The sequence below is a fragment of the Ambystoma mexicanum genome, chromosome 6p, assembly GCF_040938575.1.
Source record: "Ambystoma mexicanum isolate Mex_15411 chromosome 6p, UKY_AmexF1_1, whole genome shotgun sequence".
Classification (NCBI taxonomy): Eukaryota; Metazoa; Chordata; class Amphibia; order Caudata; family Ambystomatidae; genus Ambystoma; species Ambystoma mexicanum.
In genome coordinates, this window is record NC_090935.1 from 1,423,458,342 (window position 1) to 1,423,476,075 (window position 17,734).

Here is a 17,734-nt window from a genome sequence, read left to right on the forward strand (position 1 = left end):
AGTAGGTCAGCAGACATGAGAACATCAACTTTTGGCAATTATTGTGCCATAAATCGAAAGGAAATTTAAGTGAGTGCTCCTGGCTGGTCTATCATGAAGTTAGGGGGTCTTTCACCTTTGTACAGGCACAGATTCGGAAAGTGTACGGTTAGACTGAGTTTGCCGATCAGTGTGTGGTTGCTTGCCCAAATGCACAGCTGAGGGAGACTTGCGGCGGCATCAGTTGCACACAAACTAAATCGGTCATCTCTGAGCACCATTATATATGCCCATGCTTCATACACTTTACAGTCCCTTGGAAGTTCACTTCTGGGTTTGCCAACCACCCAGAAATCTCCATGTAAGTGAGGTGGAGGGGATTTCTCTTCCCAAATAGCAAGTGCTCCATGTTTAGTACAGCCTGTCTGCCCGTCCATGGGTGAAGGATTCTTCTGCTGACCACATCAACGTTCCCCTGTTGTGCGGAGGATCGGAAAATGCAGTTGTGCTATGTTGCGGTGCAGTCCCAGAGTCATATTCTGTCATTTAAGTGCAGCTGCGCTATTCTAGCGTTTTTTCAGCAATTCTTTTCTCAGAATGTTCTCGTGCTAATCTCCTGCCTGTATAGAGGGCATCTTCGCTGCATCTTATCACGTGACCGGCCTCTCTATACTGGAGTGAACCAAGGGAATGAATATTAAGGCTCAGCGCCCCCCAGGATAGGTTTGTGAGGAGGAAGCATCAATTTTTCAAAACAACAAGATCTAGCCAGAGATCCATTTTAGCTGGGCCTCCTTGAGCCAAATTACAGAAGCTGTTCCACTAGTGCAGTGCAAACATTGAGAAAATGAATGCGTGCACCAGTTTTGCTGCTTGTGCAATAAGAAATTGAGTTTTGCCCTGGTCCGTCTTACATAAATGTTTGAGCAACTCGGGCAACAAGGAAGCAGTGCTTTTTGTGTGGTGTCTTTGCAGAGTGACACTAAAAGTAACCGATTTTGCCTCAAATAAAGTTCCATCTGTAATATTGGAAAAGTGAAGGAACACTTGTTACTTTTTACAAAAACTAAGCAAACGAAAGATCAGTGTGTGCCTTGGTTCAAAATGTTATCTAATGGGGACGGCACACAATTTAGAACAAGCCACGTCTGCCCTATTCCCTTTCATGAGGCCGGAAGACATGGGAACAACTGTCTAATTCCGATGCAAATAAACATGGTGTGGAATATTGACCCTAAATGCGTAGTTCATTCTATTATCCAAGCAACTAAATGGTGCTGGTTGTATTTGCTCAATGAACAAGCGACCAAGGTAGATAATCCGACCCCCCGGGTGACTTTACTAGGAGTACAAAGGTACCACCAACCTTACTTCTTGCCCAAAATCCACCCAAAGGGCCAGAGTATGAGCTCAATGTCAAATAAGGAAATTGTAATTTTGTGATGGAACAACCCTTTTCTTGTTTGCCACAAATTCGGTATTGATATAAATGTAGGGACATATGCCCTCATCACAAGTGGGGCGATATGCCTGCAGTAAATCCGCCGGGATACCACCCAACGCAAATTGCTTTACCTCATATCGGTCCGGCTCTATTAGTGCCGGATCCCGAGTTGTGGGGGCGGGGGAGGGGCCATACGTCCCCATTCCCATTGGGTCCATTGGAGCCAATGGGGCATTTTGGGCAATATTACCGCAGTGCTATTAGAGCCGCAGTAGTAGCACAGAAAACAGGGGAAGAAAATGGCAAGATTTACCTCCAGCTCAAAGCTGGAGGTAAATCTCCAACTTTTCGCCCAAACTCAGGATTCAGCGCAGCGTTAATAGCATTATCGCTGCATTTTTACTGCTCCGCCCAACCCATGATGAGGCCCATAATATGGAAAAATAAGAAAAGTATCGTTCCATCAGGGAATTACACTTTTCTTGTTTTACATGAAGCCCAGAATCAGGCCCTCAATCTAATCTTTACATGGTGCGATAGGTTATTTATCTGAGAATGGGTTTAGGGAAAGGCTGGTTCATTCAAAATAGATCCCCCTTAAGTGGAGAACAAAAGGGCTTCTCTGCAGACTGTGCAGCTCGGCTGTTGCTGCTGCAACCCTGGGAGGGAAATACCTGGCATCCTCGACCTTTGCTCCACCCAATATTTAGATTGGAGTCTGGGGTCAGAATGGCAAGAAGTTCTTACACCACACTGAAGGCCCTTCCAGCAACGCATTGTTGTACAACAAGGCCGGCATCACAATTGAATACTGTATACACAAAACGCCTTTCTTTGAAGCCAAAAGCTACTCAATTTGATGTACATAGTCCCAAAAACTAAGTCTGACATCTTGAAGGCCTCATGGCTGGCTGACTGGGAAACAACTGCTATCAGTGGGGGGTGAAAAATAGGTGTGTTTCATAGGTGCAGCAAATTGCGTATCAGTGTTTCCCACTTCACAGTAATTGTGATCACCAAGCATTTTATTTCCCCCGTCTTATACAATCGTAAAATAAGCACAGTGGGCTAAGAACTGTCAATATGTTTTCAGACTCCACCTTTTGTTCATTTTGGTAGTTTTCCAGAACTTCCCACTTTTGAGCCAGTCTACAAGTGTTCAATCATAATCGCCCTGATTCTGGCCATTCTCTTGGGGTACCTGACCTGTCCTCCTCTCACTTGCTGCCCTGGATCCTCTGCTTTCTAGTGGATTTCTTGCAGATCTATGACTCCCAGTGGCTCTCCATCCTCTCAGCATTGTTTGGGGGATTCTGAGAGGGATATGGTGCCATCCTTGTTATCCCTTTCTTTTGGCCTGTGATCCCTGGGCTCCATTTCTTCCACGTCAACCCTCATTTGCATATTCTTAAAGTAACAGACATTTTCCATAGTGGTCCCTCCTCTTCGTTGCCATTGATTCTTGGTCTAGCGCCCATGGCTTTGTTTCAAATGGCAGACTCCGCTTGTTAGATATGTTTCTGTTCTTGACAAGTGCAGTGTTGCCCTCCTGTGTATTTGCACTCTTGGTGTGACCTTGTACCTTCTCTTTAAGTATTCATTGCAATCTGTTTGTCTCAGACCTGGCCATTGTTTATGTGGGGAATCTCCTTCGTAGGATGACTCGGTCTTGTTCCTCTGATTACTCGCCCCATGAGTGCCTCAGCCGGAGCCGCCCCCATGGACTGGTGTGGTGTGATACTTACTGAAGATTTTGGATAGTGCCCTTTGATTGTGCCCCAGTGCTATGCAGAAAATCTTGTTTCGGCTCTGTAGAAGCCTTCCTACACCCCCAATTGACCATAGGCTATACTGAGGTACTTTTCTGCACAATTCTTTTGGAGCTCATAAAAACGCTGAATGCCTGACCTTAGAATGGTGGCACTTTAGTTTGCTCAGTCTACATAGAAGACTGATATGTTAATGAAGGCTAGATGCAAAAGCTGAGCAACAGGTTGGTGACTTAGTTTGTAGTTTCGTCGTTTTTTGGTGTAAGCCAAAATATTGCCAAAACCATTGCTACAGTAAGGAAGGGTACTAAGAAGCAGTATTTGTGGTTGGTATGACAACAAGAAATGCTTTGCCAGACAGTAGCCGACGCACTATGTGTACATGTGGCTTGTTGAACGTCTTTTGCCCCAATCTGTCACATGTCACGTGTCTGAGTGACTTGAGACCACGGAGGGATCTGTTTGCAAGGTGGAGACAAACACCCTCTTTCGCCATACCAACCCCGCTGCTGATGGTCAGACTGGCACCAATATGGCTGCCACAATGACCGTGCACACCCTGCACAATGTAAGCAAGCGTGTGACTTAATTAGGTGTCTCGTGATGTCCGGTGCACTGGTTGGTCACAGGTCTCGTGGTTCAATTGGCAACATAGCCATAAATGCCTGGTCTCCTATGATGTGGCGGTCCTTGGTTGTCTAATGCTCGTTCCAGGTGAGTAGTTGACATTTGAGGCAGGGGTCAGGCCTGCTCTACTCTAAGTCGGATGGAGGACAGTGGCAGCCGGGGCGGCCCATGGGGCTTACGGTGCACCTAAAGTGGGCGGAAGCTTCGAACTTGTGAGGTTCCTTCGATAGCCATAGATTGTGACCCGAATCATCAGTGCGGTGATCACCTGGGAGGAGGGCAGGGGAATGTTCACTGAGTGTTAGATCTCCAAACACAGAATCTGCACCCTTGCTGCAACTTTAGGCGTGGTCCCGAGTGCTTAGAAGAAGTTTTTCCGCACCCCACCCCCCCATTCATGGGCCTTCAGGGAGTAGGAGGGGGTACACAAGCATGGGATGACAAGGTGCTGTTGCAAAGCGCAGCCTCACTGGATTCATTAAGGGGGTTGTCTTAACAGAGGAACCGTAAATGGGTGCGCTATAACGCTGCCGGGTGACAGTGCCTATGCTGGTATGAACCGCCCTCAGTTCCTGCCTAAAGCGTGCAAGCGTCCCAACTAATTGATGACCCTCCCCATGGCTCCCGCCCGCACAGGCTGAGGAGCCCAATGTCCTTGAAGGACCACCCAATCCAGTTACCCCATCCACCCTGCCGCGTCCCTGTCAGCCAAAGCAATGAACTTACTGATGGATGCTCCCTTTCACCCGGAAGCAGAGGAGGGATACTTGTGGCATGCACTGAGTGGCAGCTCCTTCAATCATTGATGCACACCCTGTGTGCTGCAGGTTCCTCCTATACCTAGTTTCTCCAAGGCACCCGGGCAGTGGGCAGTTTCCCTGATGGCTCTTCCACCGCATGCTTTGAACTACACTACCGATATGTTCCTCCAGCCTGCTTCACAGGCAAGGCTGCACACACCCAATAGCGCACGCTGCTTTTACGTAAAGCACGAGGGTAGCATTCCTTGCACTGGGAATGTCGGCTCCCAGATGAGGTCGGAAAAGGGCGTGGTCTGGGGCTAGCTTGCTTCGTCCTTTTAGTGCTGGCAACGAAGTGCTCGGCGCAATGGCCCGAGCACAACCCTGGCCTTTGTTGCTGAAACGGTTTGCAATGTTAATGGTCCGCGTTATACTGCTCGGTGTGACTGGCTTCGTGTAGTTTTTGTTTTTCAGGCTGTGTAAAGCTCATAACCACTACTGGCATGATGGCCCCAAAGTGCTGAAGCCACAGAGAGCTGTACTTCAGTCTGGGTTACACGAGGGCACATGCATATGCCAGGTCATTTCATGTTATACAACCGTTACTCATGCCAGGTTTTACAAAAATATTGCAAGGTGGCATACACCATGTGCTGTTAGTGCAACAAACAGACCCCCACGCAGTACCACACTGGCAACCCAGATCCAGGCTCCAGGAAGAGGTATAAATGTCAGCGGCTATGTATTTAATGATAACACTGCATGCTTTATAACTGAAGTAAATGTGCATGGTAGTCTAGAAGGTCCATGCTCCTGCTACATAGATCTATGCAATCAGAAGTTTTTTTTAATTAAAAGATGATATGTTAATGGAGCTGCTGAGGTTAGCTGTGGGCTGGGACAATGTCAGGGCCTTTCAACACTTTCACATGAAAGATGCCACAGGTTGGCCCGTGCAGCTGCCCCCATTTGCCAGTTTAAAGTCTTACAATACAGCAATATTTTCCTTTCGTCCTAGGGCTGAAAATGTGCTCTTTGCAGCACTCTCATTACAAGCTGTGCTTGCTGGGGCCCTCCTGGCTGGGAATTCCCTTGGAGCATACGGACGTGTTATTACCTCGTTGCCTTTCACCCTGGCAAAGAAGAATGTATAGCTTTCCAGCGGTCATTTACAGGTTGATTCATGGAATTATTTGCGCGAAAAATGCAGATTTGCGCGACTTTCTGCCCGAAAATCCCTATACTTCACATAGGGATTTTCGGCCAGAAAGGCGCGCAAATCTGCCCTTTTCACGCAAATAATTCCCTGAATCAGGCTGTCAGTGTTTCAGCTCCCCATCTCGCAATAGTCAGCGGTTTTTAACTTCCCGCTGTGTTTCTTTGTCTCCGTTATAATGTATGTGTCTCTGACTGATTTCCTCTCTAAGCAAGCATGGCCCACAACCATTGTGTTGAAATGGGCCCCCACGCATCTTAAGTCAGACCTGGATTCATAATATCTCAGCAGGGCAATGTTAGCCAAGGTGTGGTGCTTCTCTCTCTCTGCATGCGCTGTCGATTTCTCTCTCTCTCTCTCTCTCTCTCTCTCTCTCTCTCTCTCTGCATGCGCTGTCGATTTCTCTCTCTCTCTCTCTGCATGCGCTGTCGATTTCTCTCTCTCTCTCTCTCTCTCTCTCTCTCTCTCTCTCTCTCTCTCTGCATGCGCTGTCGATTTCTCTCTGGCACTCGTGAAAATATCCCTTCTCATTCCATTGCATACCTGCACTCTCCTCCTTGCACCCTGGTGCCTATAAATGCAAAGAACAACAGTAAACGCCAAAACTATTGCCAATGCCAAATGCTTGTTATTTCTTAAACTTGTTTTTTTCATGGCATGTTATGGTAAGCTTTTCCAGCTTGAAGCCAGTCCTCGTGGCGGCCTATTCTTGGAAGGACCAAAGGTGGAGTGGCTTGTGCAAAGAACACCCATCCACACGCCCACAATTCTGATCTTGGTCACAAGTGGCAGGCACCCCGATACTTTTAATTAAAAAACAGCATGATAACTTACTGAGTGCTGCTCTGCTTTTCTCAAAGAAGGTGAAATGAGACACTGTTGAATAACTGACTGTACTTCGCATTTCTATAGACTCTGATCACTATATAGACTGTCTATTGTTTGCACCCAATCCAATTCAACCGTGCTCTGTCTTCTAGCCCTTGTCGTTGCAGTGCTTCGTTTCATCCAGCTGAAGCCAAGGGTCTTAAGTCCCTGGCTAAATGTCAGCGGGCTGGTGGCGCTGTGCTTGTCATCATTCGGAATCACCTTACTTGGCAATTTCCAGGTACTGTACTTCTACATTACCATGCATTGGCTGTCAATGTTCGTGCGTGTCTGTGTTGTTTGTGTTCTTTATCTTTCCTTGTGTATCAGTTGTGGTGTTGCTGTACAGTGGCTGCCGGACACGGGTATAGAACTGGTCCCTGCTACCGCTTTAATCCTGTCACTCTGCCGGGAACAATGCAGCTAGAGTTGGCCTTCTATGGAATTGCACTAGCTAGAATATCTTTTAGACCAGTTGTAATAATAATAATAATTTAAGAATAATAATAATAATAATAATTTAGCATTTATATAGCGCTACAAACCCTCAGGTATCTGAGTGCTGCTTATTATTATCCACGGTGTGTGGTGCTCATTTATCGACCTCCGGAGGATGAAAGGCTGAGTTTGGCCCTGCCGGGATTCAAACCTGCGTCAGCAGGCTCTGCACAGATCACAAAGCGAGCGCTCTACTCGCTATGCTATCGGACCTGCAACTCTCCAGATGTTTTGGCTGACTATTCACATGAGCCCTAACCATTGGCAATGCTGAGTAGAACTCCCGGGGGATGGAGGCCAAGCCCTCGGTATCACCCCACCCGCCTGCAGCCGACTGCTCGATGAGCCCTAACCATTGGCAATGCTGAGTAGAACTCACGGGGGCTGGAGGCCAAGCCCTCGGTATCACCCCACCCGTCTGCAGCCGACTGCTCGATGAGCCCTAACCATTGGCGATGCTGAGTAGAACTCACGGGGGCTGGAGGCCAAGCCCTCGGTATCACCCCACCCGTCTGCAGCCGACTGCTCGATGAGCCCTAACCATTGGCGATGCTGGGTAGAACTCACGGGGGCTGGAGGCCAAGCCCTCGGTATCACCTCACCCGTCTGCAGCCGACTGCTCGATGAGCCCTAACCATTGGCAATGCTGGGTAAGACTCACGGGGGCTGGAGGCCAAGCCCTCGGTATCACCCCACCCGTCTGCAGCCGACTGCTCGATGAGCCCTAACCATTGGCAATGCTGGGTAGGACTCACGGGGGCTGGAGGCCAAGCCCTCGGTATCACCCCACCCGTCTGCAGCCGACTGCTCGATGAGCGCTAACCATTGGCGATGCTGGGTAGAACTCACGGGGGCTGGAGGCCAAGCCCTCGGTATCACCCCACCCGTCTGCAGCCGACTGCTCGATGAGCCCTAACCATTGGCAATGCTGGGTAGAACTCACGGGGGCTGGAGGCCAAGCCCTCGGTATCACCCCACCCGTCTGCAGCCGACTGCTCGATGAGCCCTAACCATTGGCGATGCTGGGTAGGACTCACGGGGGCTGGAGGCCAAGCCCTCGGTATCACCCCACCCGTCTGCAGCCAACTGCTCGATGAGCCCTAACCATTGGCGATGCTGGGTAGAACTCACGGGGGCTGGAGGCCAAGCCCTCGGTATCACCCCACCCGCCTGAAGCTGACTGCTCGATGAGCCCTAACCATTGGCAATGCTGGGTAGGACTCACCGGGGCTGGAGGCCAAGCCCTCGGTATCACCCCACCCGTCTGCAGCTGACTGCTCAATGAGCCCTAACCATTGGCGATGCTGGGTAGAACTCACGGGGGCTGGAGGCCAAGCCCTCGGTATCACCCCACCCGCCTGCAGCCGACTGCTCGATGAGCCCTAACCATTGGCAATGCTGGGTAGAACTCACGGGGGCTGGAGGCCAAGCCCTCGGTATCACCCCACCCGTCTGCAGCCGACTGCTCGATGAGCCCTAACCATTGGCGATGCTGGGTAGGACTCACGGGGGCTGGAGGCCAAGCCCTCGGTATCACCCCACCCGCCTGCAGCCGACTGCTCGATGAGCCCTAACCATTGGCAATGCTGGGTAGAACTCACGGGGGCTGGAGGCCAAGCCCTCGGTATCACCCCACCCGTCTGCAGCCGACTGCTCGATGAGCCCTAACCATTGGCGATGCTGGGTAGGACTCACGGGGGCTGGAGGCCAAGCCCTCGGTATCACCCCACCCGTCTGCACCAGATTGATTGCATTTTGTGGTTTGACATTTTACCATAGTAACTTGGGGTGTGTGAGACAGGGTGTGGAAGAACAGCGGTTAAGGTAGATGAACAGTGTAGGAGTGATGTAGAACATTGGGTTCCAGTGGCTGCCCCTCGCCCCCCCCCCCCATACCAATAAATGCTGTTCTAAAATGCAGTGCTAATGTCACAGGCGTTCAGACGTCACGCATCCAAAATGTCTGGATAGTTGCAATTTCCCGTCTCTATTTTACAGTGAGCCGCCGGCCCTATTTATTTCTTGCATTATTCCTGCAAGGCATACGCGTGATGTGCAGAAGGTGAATAGCCCCTGACGGTTCATTCATTTCTGGGGATCCCAGCCAATAATATATATGTATTGTCTATACAACAATCATCCTCAATTTAAAAACAAAATGCCCTTGGTTCATCCTGACCATAAGCATGTAATGACTCAATAGGCAAGAATGATGTCCTGTGACTGCTGCAGAATCAACAGACAACTTGATCCAAATGTGAAGGTCTCCATCTCCTATATTATTGTCACAAGAGGGATTAGAGATCACTAAACGGACAGGAATGGGTGGAGTTTGAAACGGTTTAACAATCTGAATGGCACATAACGACCTCCTTGTGAACTAGGTCTCTCAGACCTTCCCTGCCCATTAGTTTGAGACTGCCTCAAACAGTCTCTCAGTGTCTCTGGGGCCTGCGCTCCAGGCTGCTGAAGGCATCAGACTTCAGACACTCCACGACGAGTGTCAACCCATCTGGGCCATCTCTCACACGTAAGACCCGTGCAAGTGTCATACAATCATTCTTCAAAGCCCTTGTCGTGACTGGGATTCACTGAAACACCTTCAAAGTAACTGCATGCACCATGCTATGCTATGCATCGCCCCGGCCATTGACAGCCCCAATAACTAACCACAACACGTTTCTTTGATCAAACTCAACACACGCAAGCAAAGCCCCTCAGGCATTGTTTTAATAGCCCCCTCACCAAACAGCAAACAGAACACCATACCCCCCTCAACAAACGACACACACCACATCTCCCAGCCACTGCAGCCTAGCACTATTGGGACATGAGGGCTCCTTTCTACACACCAAACTCCTTAAGGCTTTTAACACAAAACCCCTACAAACCCACATGCACACAGGGCTCAGGGTACTTCCAGTCTGCATAAATCAGCACAAGAGCAGAGCACTCTAGCATTTCGCTCTCATTCTGACCAATAAAACACTTCTCGAACACGTTTGGCGCCACCAGATCTCCTGGAGACCATGCAAATGGCACTGGTGGATGGCGTAGATCCTAATAATTCAACCAAGCACTTCTTTCTTAACTTTGGGGTCTTTCTTGACTGGTGCTGGGATATCAGGTTCTCGCGTTACCAGGCACCCCCACTGGGAACCCTGATATTGGTCAGGTGTCATATAAAGCATACAGTGTTGGACCCCAGGGTTCCTCAGCCTTTTCCCTCCTAGCTTGTTCTTAGAACCATCTTAACAACACAGGCAGCAATAGGCCTCACCTTTCCAATGTTCTCATCCCAAATCTAAGGGTGGCCCTTCTCCACCAGCCTAGAAGCTCTCACTTGTCCCAGGTCTTAAAGGACACCTTTTCTTTTCTTTCGGGGCTTACTCCTTTGCTCTTCTTCCTAAGTTTTCGCCTGCACTCGTTTAGTTGTTGTTTCTCCTCCTCCTCCCCCTCTCCGTCTCTCAATCAACCCCACTCCTTCCTTTGCCTCTCTTCTGACGTTTCTTCTTCACCTTCTTCAGTCAGTCTTGGTTTTCCTTCATTTTCACCTCCTCCAGCTGTTGAAGTTCTTCCTCCCTATTTTCTCGCTCTTCAACTGCTCCAACCACTCTACCTCTGCTCCCCCTCACCATTCCCTCAACTCCGCTTCTTCTCCTTTCATCCACTCAGACTTCTCGCACCTCTCCCTTCCACCTCGCACTAATCACCTACCAACTGACTTGTAACATTCACACCTCTCTTCTGGGGGCCTCGCTTTGTGTAGCTTGACAGGGTCTGTAACTGGCCTAGTAATTGGGAGAGGTGTGCCAGCTCTGTGCAATTTGGTAGTGGGCTTTGCAATTGGGGAAACCTGGCCAGATACTAACATTTTCCCAGGTGAAGGTACTTGCACAGCAGATTGCTCCACACACCAAGGCTACAGAAAGGGTATCCGCCATCTTGAAGTCAGCCAGCAATTCTCTTTTGGCCACCTGACTCCACTTTAGCATCTGTGGAGTCGGGAGTCTAATACTGAATTTTACTGTCACCATGTTCTTCAGGCTCCTTTCATCTAGCGCATGCTCCCAGGGAACAACCTGGGATGGGCACATGGTGGTCCAAGGAGCTGTGGTCACTCTGCCATTGCCTTCCTCCTAGTAAATCCCACTAGTAACAGTCCATGGAGTCATGCAATCCTGGACTGGCTGTTTGCAGGCCCAGAACTCCTCAGATTTCTTTCCAGATCCAAGTTCATTGTGTGCCACAGTGGGGGTCTTGGGCAGCATTAGCTATGCGATTTACGAGGCTAGGCATAAGATGAGTGCCCTGGACACACACCTGTGTATCGCCTCTGGGCCCAGTTTCACAGAGCAGGTGGCGCTTCCTGGCCCCCAGGGCATCTCCGTCCCCATCTCCTAGCCTCCCCTCTGTAGCCTGGTCACAATAGGCAGAAAAACATTAGTTTCTGAGTACTATATCATTTCATTCAAACATGACATGATGTGTGATGATGATTTCAATTCAGAACATTTACCCTTTGGATGAAACCCCAGAGGATTAAACATGTATGTCATAAAGAACAAAAGGAAAATAATTAATCAAATAGCAATAGGCCATATAAGGCTAGTAGAGCAGTCCTTGTTTTCAGTGGCTCTTACTTGAGTCACTGCATACCTGAACATTCCTTGCTCCACAAAAGCGAATATGGAAACGGCAGAATCAGGCACATATTCATAGCCACGCGCTCACCCTCCCCATGGACATGGTGTCTCTCTGCACCTCCATCCTTTTCTTCCACTGCTTGCAGCAGCAATCTCTTTGTAAAGCTTGTGGTTACTGTACCTATTTGGTCAGTGTCTTCCACCATTGCCAACAGTTTTGATTGTTGCCTTACGTCACAATGTGTACAGTGTTTGGCAACAGGGACGTTTAGTGCCTTTATTGGGCCATTTTTGATTCCCCTTGCGACGGTCCTGTCCTGTATTAGCCCCTAGTACCGACATTGACCAGGGAAAGATACCAAGAGCTGTTGGGTGACCATTATTTAAGCTTAGGTCTGGGAAGATTGAATGGACATGTGAAAGGGGACCTCCCTATGCACTGTACATGCTCTGGACCTTTTCCTCTTCAACTATATATATATATATTGGTAAGAATTGATTAGATCGGATCTTGGAGTTTTTTGTAATTTTAATTGCTTATTTATAACGTGCTTAATACCCAGAGGTTTCTAAGCGCGGAGCTGGGGATCGAACCTGTGTTGCTCCATGTTGTCTTGCTTCCAAGGCGAGCACGTTGCCCCTTAGCTATCCTCCCGAGACTACTATTAATCCGGACAACCCTAGTGATCATGCACATTTAGTCCCCTCGATTCCATTTCCCACTCTGGCAAGAGGAAGTACTACTTCTACGTGTATCCATTTAAACCGCGAATAAGGAAGGTAATATGTTGAAACTGTGGGGTAAACCCCTAGTGCTATTCCAAGCGAGATTGGCACAGGACTGGGAGGAGTGGTCAGTAAAAGAACAGAAACATTACATGGAGCGAGTACTTTTGGGAATAAGTTGTCTTTATGGAAGGAGAAAGCAGCTGTTTCTGCGCAATGGAAGCAGAAACCATTGTTTTAAAATTTCTTTATTTGTGTTTATGGTTTATGCAAACATTTACACAAGTTAAAAATGCAAATACATGTCATTGAAACATAATATTGCACTCTAGATATACAAAAGATTAAAACAGAATAGAAATACAGTTAAATAAAAATCATATTATATATCACAAAACTGGGGGCTCATGAATTCAGAAATGTTCATGTGAAGCTCCTTGCTAATGTTGCGGCAGTTGGAGAGTCCATCGATGTAATAGCATTTCTTTGGCCTTAGAATTTCAGCTTTGTAGATATGATGATGGTGAGCACAGGCGGTTTTGTTTTTGGGGGTTTGATTAGACCGCCATCTGCGTTCTAGGGAGTAGTTTTGTGTTTTCAGAGTTTTGAGGATGGGGTTGATCTACCTGGGTAATGGACCCTGACGTAAGGGTGTGGATCTTGATGGGGCGAGTGGTAGCAGAGCATTGAAGAGCCATGTATCGAAGAGGTTGAGGGCGGAGGTCCTCCATTAGGGTGGAGAGCAGAGATTCTGCCCGATCAGGGGGGGTTATAACCTTGTTCCAGATTAAGGCGTGGGATGGTGGGTCAATGATAGTCCTTTGTGGATGTAGGGGCAAGGTGCCGCCAGGAGGGAAAAGAGAATGGCTGAGTGGTCTGTCCAAATGCGTGGTCCAGGACGAAGGGTGGAGATGAGATTGGTAGAGCTAAAGATGGTGCTGTGGGGGTGGGACCTGGTACCTGCTGGGTCAGGTTGAGGGCTTCCAGGTTATCTGGGAGTGGTTGTGTCATGGGGTTGTCAGGAGGATCAAACCAAATGTTGAAATCTCCCAGTCTTGAGAGTGAGGGGTGTGCAATCGGTATAGCTGCTAGGTAGTTGCAAAGAGCACTGGCGAAGTGTCCGTCATAGCCGGGGGCGGGGGGGGGGGGGGGTCTGTAGATGAGTAGAAAGCTGTAGGTGCGTGAGGGGTGGAAGAAGAGTTTTGCAATCTGCACTGCAAGTCTGTGCTTCGGAGTGCGAGATAGTTAGGTGGTGTTTGTGTAGGATGGTGAGTCCGCCTGCTCTCTTGGCCCTGTTGTAGGTGACGAGTGTGTATACAGGGGGAAAACTTAGTGTGCGATGGGTTGGAAGTCATCTCAGAACCAGGTTACTGTGATGAACATGCGGTCTGGATTTTCTGAGGTGATGAAGTCAAAAATGCTTTGTCTGTTTTTAGCGACTGATCAGGCATTGATGAGAATGCAGGTGACTTGTATGGGTGGGAGGGGGTGGGCACTTCTCTGGGAATTTGGGGTGGGCGGGTTAGGTGCGCTGGATTGATGTGGTGTTGGGGGAAGGTCCACAATGGAGACTTCATGGGGGCGACTGGGGTGTATGGATGGGAGGGGAGTTTGTGAAAAGAGGACTTGTGATGTGCCGGGGGTGATGCAGCGCTCTGCTGTCTGGGAGTGGTGGTTTTGCAGGGGGGTGGAGTGGTTGGTGTTTGAGCATCTGCCTAATAGGGACTTTACTGGGTTTAGGTGGAAGGGAAGGGAGGCGAGGCAAGAGTATTGGTAGCATGAGTGTGTATGGATGACTGGTGCAAGATGGTGGAGGGTTGTTGGGATGTGGTGGTGTGGAAGATGTGGATTCTATGTTTGGTGGTGTGCTTGGGTGCCTGTGGTGTGTGCGAGAGGGTTGGTGGGTTGGCTGGTGAGGGGGTGATTGCAAGGGTGTTGACGAGGGCTAATCAGGTGAAGCTTAGGGATAGGAAGGCTGAGGTAGAGGGTGGCCTGGAGGAGATGGGAGTGATGTGGGGAAAGATAGGAGAGGGGGTGGGATTGACTGGCAAGGTAGGTGTGGTGCGCAATGAGTCCCTCTGACAAACATAGTGTGGGGTTGTTGGGAGGGAGTGAGGTTGTTGTTCTGGAAGGCAGGGAGGGTGAGTGAAGGGATCATGGGGGTGGGTTGACCAGTCCTTTTGTGCATGAGGGTGCTCCTCTGGGCTGAGAGTCAGAGGGCATGGAGTGGGTGGTGGGCAATAGGGCAAGGGTAGAGTGGGAATGTGTGTTTACCTGGGAGAAGGTGTCGGTCTAGAGGGTGTGTTAGAGGCAAGGAAGGGGGTGGTGAGTGGGCCTGTGGTGTGCCAGAATGCCCCTCTTGACTGTTATGTTATGGGGCATTTGTATAGCGCCTTTTACCATTGGTATGATTCCAAAGCGCTGTGGGTTGAATGCCCTCGGGGACCGCAGTCCAGGTCAGTGGATAGAGTAATGTAGTAAAACGTGCTTCGGTGCACTCACACAGGATGTAGTCAGCCAGTGTGCAATAGGTGTGTTGGTTGCCATGGTATCTGCAGGTGCACTCCTAGCTATATGCAGTACAAGGGTAAGGGTAAGTTCGAATTAGAAAAAAGGTGCACTACAGACTAAAACAGAGATACGGCTAGAGGCAATGCAGGCTGGAACTGGAGATGTCAGCTAGATGCAAGACAATGCTCAAATACAATTCACAACCAGATACAAATAAGCCTAAAATCAAATTCACTGCTAGATGCAAGGCAAGGCAAAAATCAAATTCACTGCTAGATGCAATGCAAGGCTAAAATTAAATTCACTGCTAGATGCAAGGCAAGCCCAAAAATCTAATTCACAGCTAGATGCAATGCAAGGCTAAAATTAAATTCAGAGCTAGATGCAAGGCAAGGCTAGCATCAAATTCAGAGCTAGATGCAAGGCAAGGATTACATCACATTCACAGCTAGATGCAAGGCAATGCTCTAATACAATTCACAACTAGATACAAATAAGCCTAAAATCTAATTCACAGCTAGATGCAAGGCAAGGCAAAATAATTCACAACAATATGCAATGAAGGCCCAATATCAAATTCAGAGCCAGATGCAAGGCAAGGATAAAATCACATTCACAGCTAGACACAGGACAAGGTGCTCGAACACAAATGGTACCTACAGTGCAGGTGGTTCGAAAGTATATGTGGTACCTATAGGATAACCTACACAATTATCCTACCTGCAAAGTATTGGCAATATGATACAATGGCAGACTACAGGACACAACGCAGAGCAACACAGTATTAGGAGCAGGCGGCCGATATGTGGGAGTGGCAGGATTTTGCTGAAGTGCAGTAATGGATGTGCCCCCTGCCCTGATCCTCTGTGCCCCTTCTGATACCGTGCCCGTTCTCGTTCTGTGCTCTTTCTGTTTGTGTGTGTGTCCCTTTTGTCTGTTGCCCATTTTGTGTTGCTGTCTAACATGTGATTCTCTTTCTTGCTCTGTCCTGATTTTCATGTGGGTCCATGCAATCTCTGTACTTCTCTCTCATTCTAGGCCCTGTGTCGCTCTCTGACATTTCAGGAACCTTCCCCCTTCTCAACCTCCGCTCAGTTTTACCAAACTCATAATTCCTTCTCCCCTCTTCTGCGCCCTCCATCTTCCTTGGCATTCGTCCTTCTTCCCTGCCTCTCTATTCCATCTCTGCAAGCTGGAAGCAGCATGTCATAGTGCAGCTCCCGCTTACAGAGAAAGGGCTATTCATGCGAGTAGTCGGGGGCTCGGGTCTGGTGGCTGGGTGGCCTGCAGCTACTTCTGGGGGCGGAGGGGGGTGAAGAGGAGGAGGCTGGATCACAGAACAGGTAGAGGGAAGCAAGCCTGAGAGGAGGTGTGAAGGGTGTAAGAGGAGCTGAAGATGCACCCTGCAAACTATGAAGTTTGTTAGGTGCATACACCCATGCTTGTTGAATTGAGAGTGTAATTTACATGATTGGGGGTGTTTAATCTCTGTTGTTCACTTTAGAAATAGCAACACTTTTCTATTGGTCATTTGCTGTGCCTTATAAAGCAAACTCTCCTCAGACAGACCTAACTACAATGGGCCTCATCATGAATTGGGCGGTAGCCCAGCGGTATTACCGCCCGCGCTAATAGCATTACCGCCAACCGGTCCGGCACTATTAGCGCTGAATCAAGGGTTGAGCGGTAACTGTAATTCCCCATTCCCCATTGGACCCAATGGGGAATTTATTTTCGGCGTAATTAGAGCGCGCTAATTGTGCCCGAAAACAGGTATTTTTGTGGCGCGTTTACCCCCAGCTTGGTGCTGGGGGTAAATGCCGCCAGACTCGTGATTGGGCGGACCCTTAAATTCAGCGCCAATAGTGTTACCGCCGCATTTAAGGGCTACCGGCCAACTCCTGATGACCCCGAATGTGGGAAAAACAGCGAAACAATATCCATGTGGCTTAAGAAAATAACCTCAGCCTTCCTCCGCATTGATAAACTCTCCTGTCCATATAAAGGAGCAATCGGGCCACTTTCGCAGTGGGTAACATATTTTGGATATCTCTTAGACTGTGGGCCTCATCACGAGTTGGGCTGTATCCCGGCTGTAATACCGCCAGACTGTAATAGCCTTAGCACCCACTGGTACGGCAGTATTTCCGCCGGATCACCGGTTGGGTGTTAACAGTAAATCCCCATTACCCATGGGGTCCATTGGATCCAATGAGGCATTTTCGGCGCTAATGCTGTGGGCTAATACAGCCAGCGGTAATACTCCCAAAAACAGGGCGCTAAATGGGGTTTTCACCTCCAGAAAAAAGCTGGGGGTAAAAGAGCCCATTTAGCGCCCAACTCGTGATAGGGCCAGCCCTTAAATGCGGCGGTAATACCATTACTGCCACATTTAAGGACTACAGCCCAACTCGTGATGAGGCCCGGTGTCTGTTTAACCTAGACTAATATGCCAATTCTGATGTGCTGTGAATCGTCATGGGAAAGGAGCTGGTACAAAAGCAAGTCTGCCCAGCCTCACTCTTTACCCACATTTCTGATCTGTTAGATTAGGGATTCCTTGCATGCATGCAGTAAAAGGCACAGGAACAGGTAATCCACCTAGGTTTCCGTGCCTTCGCCTCGTGCATGTGCTGCATAGCAGATGATCTCTGCTGGGCCCATGCTTAAATGCTGGCCGCCATACCAGACATGATGGCCGCCATGCCCCA

At 49.0% G+C, this 17,734-nt stretch overlaps 1 protein-coding gene across 8 annotated transcripts in view; it reads left to right on the plus strand.

Moving 5' to 3' along the window:
* Positions 1–17,734, plus strand: part of TMEM150C (transmembrane protein 150C) — a 576,836-nt gene that overhangs the window by 531,122 nt on the left and 27,980 nt on the right. For all 8 annotated transcript variants that reach the window (XM_069626139.1, XM_069626145.1, XM_069626142.1 and 5 more), the window contains one exon: positions 6,756–6,883. In XM_069626139.1, the coding sequence (XP_069482240.1) occupies positions 6,756–6,883 (128 nt within the window). The remainder of the gene's footprint in view (positions 1–6,755; positions 6,884–17,734) is intronic.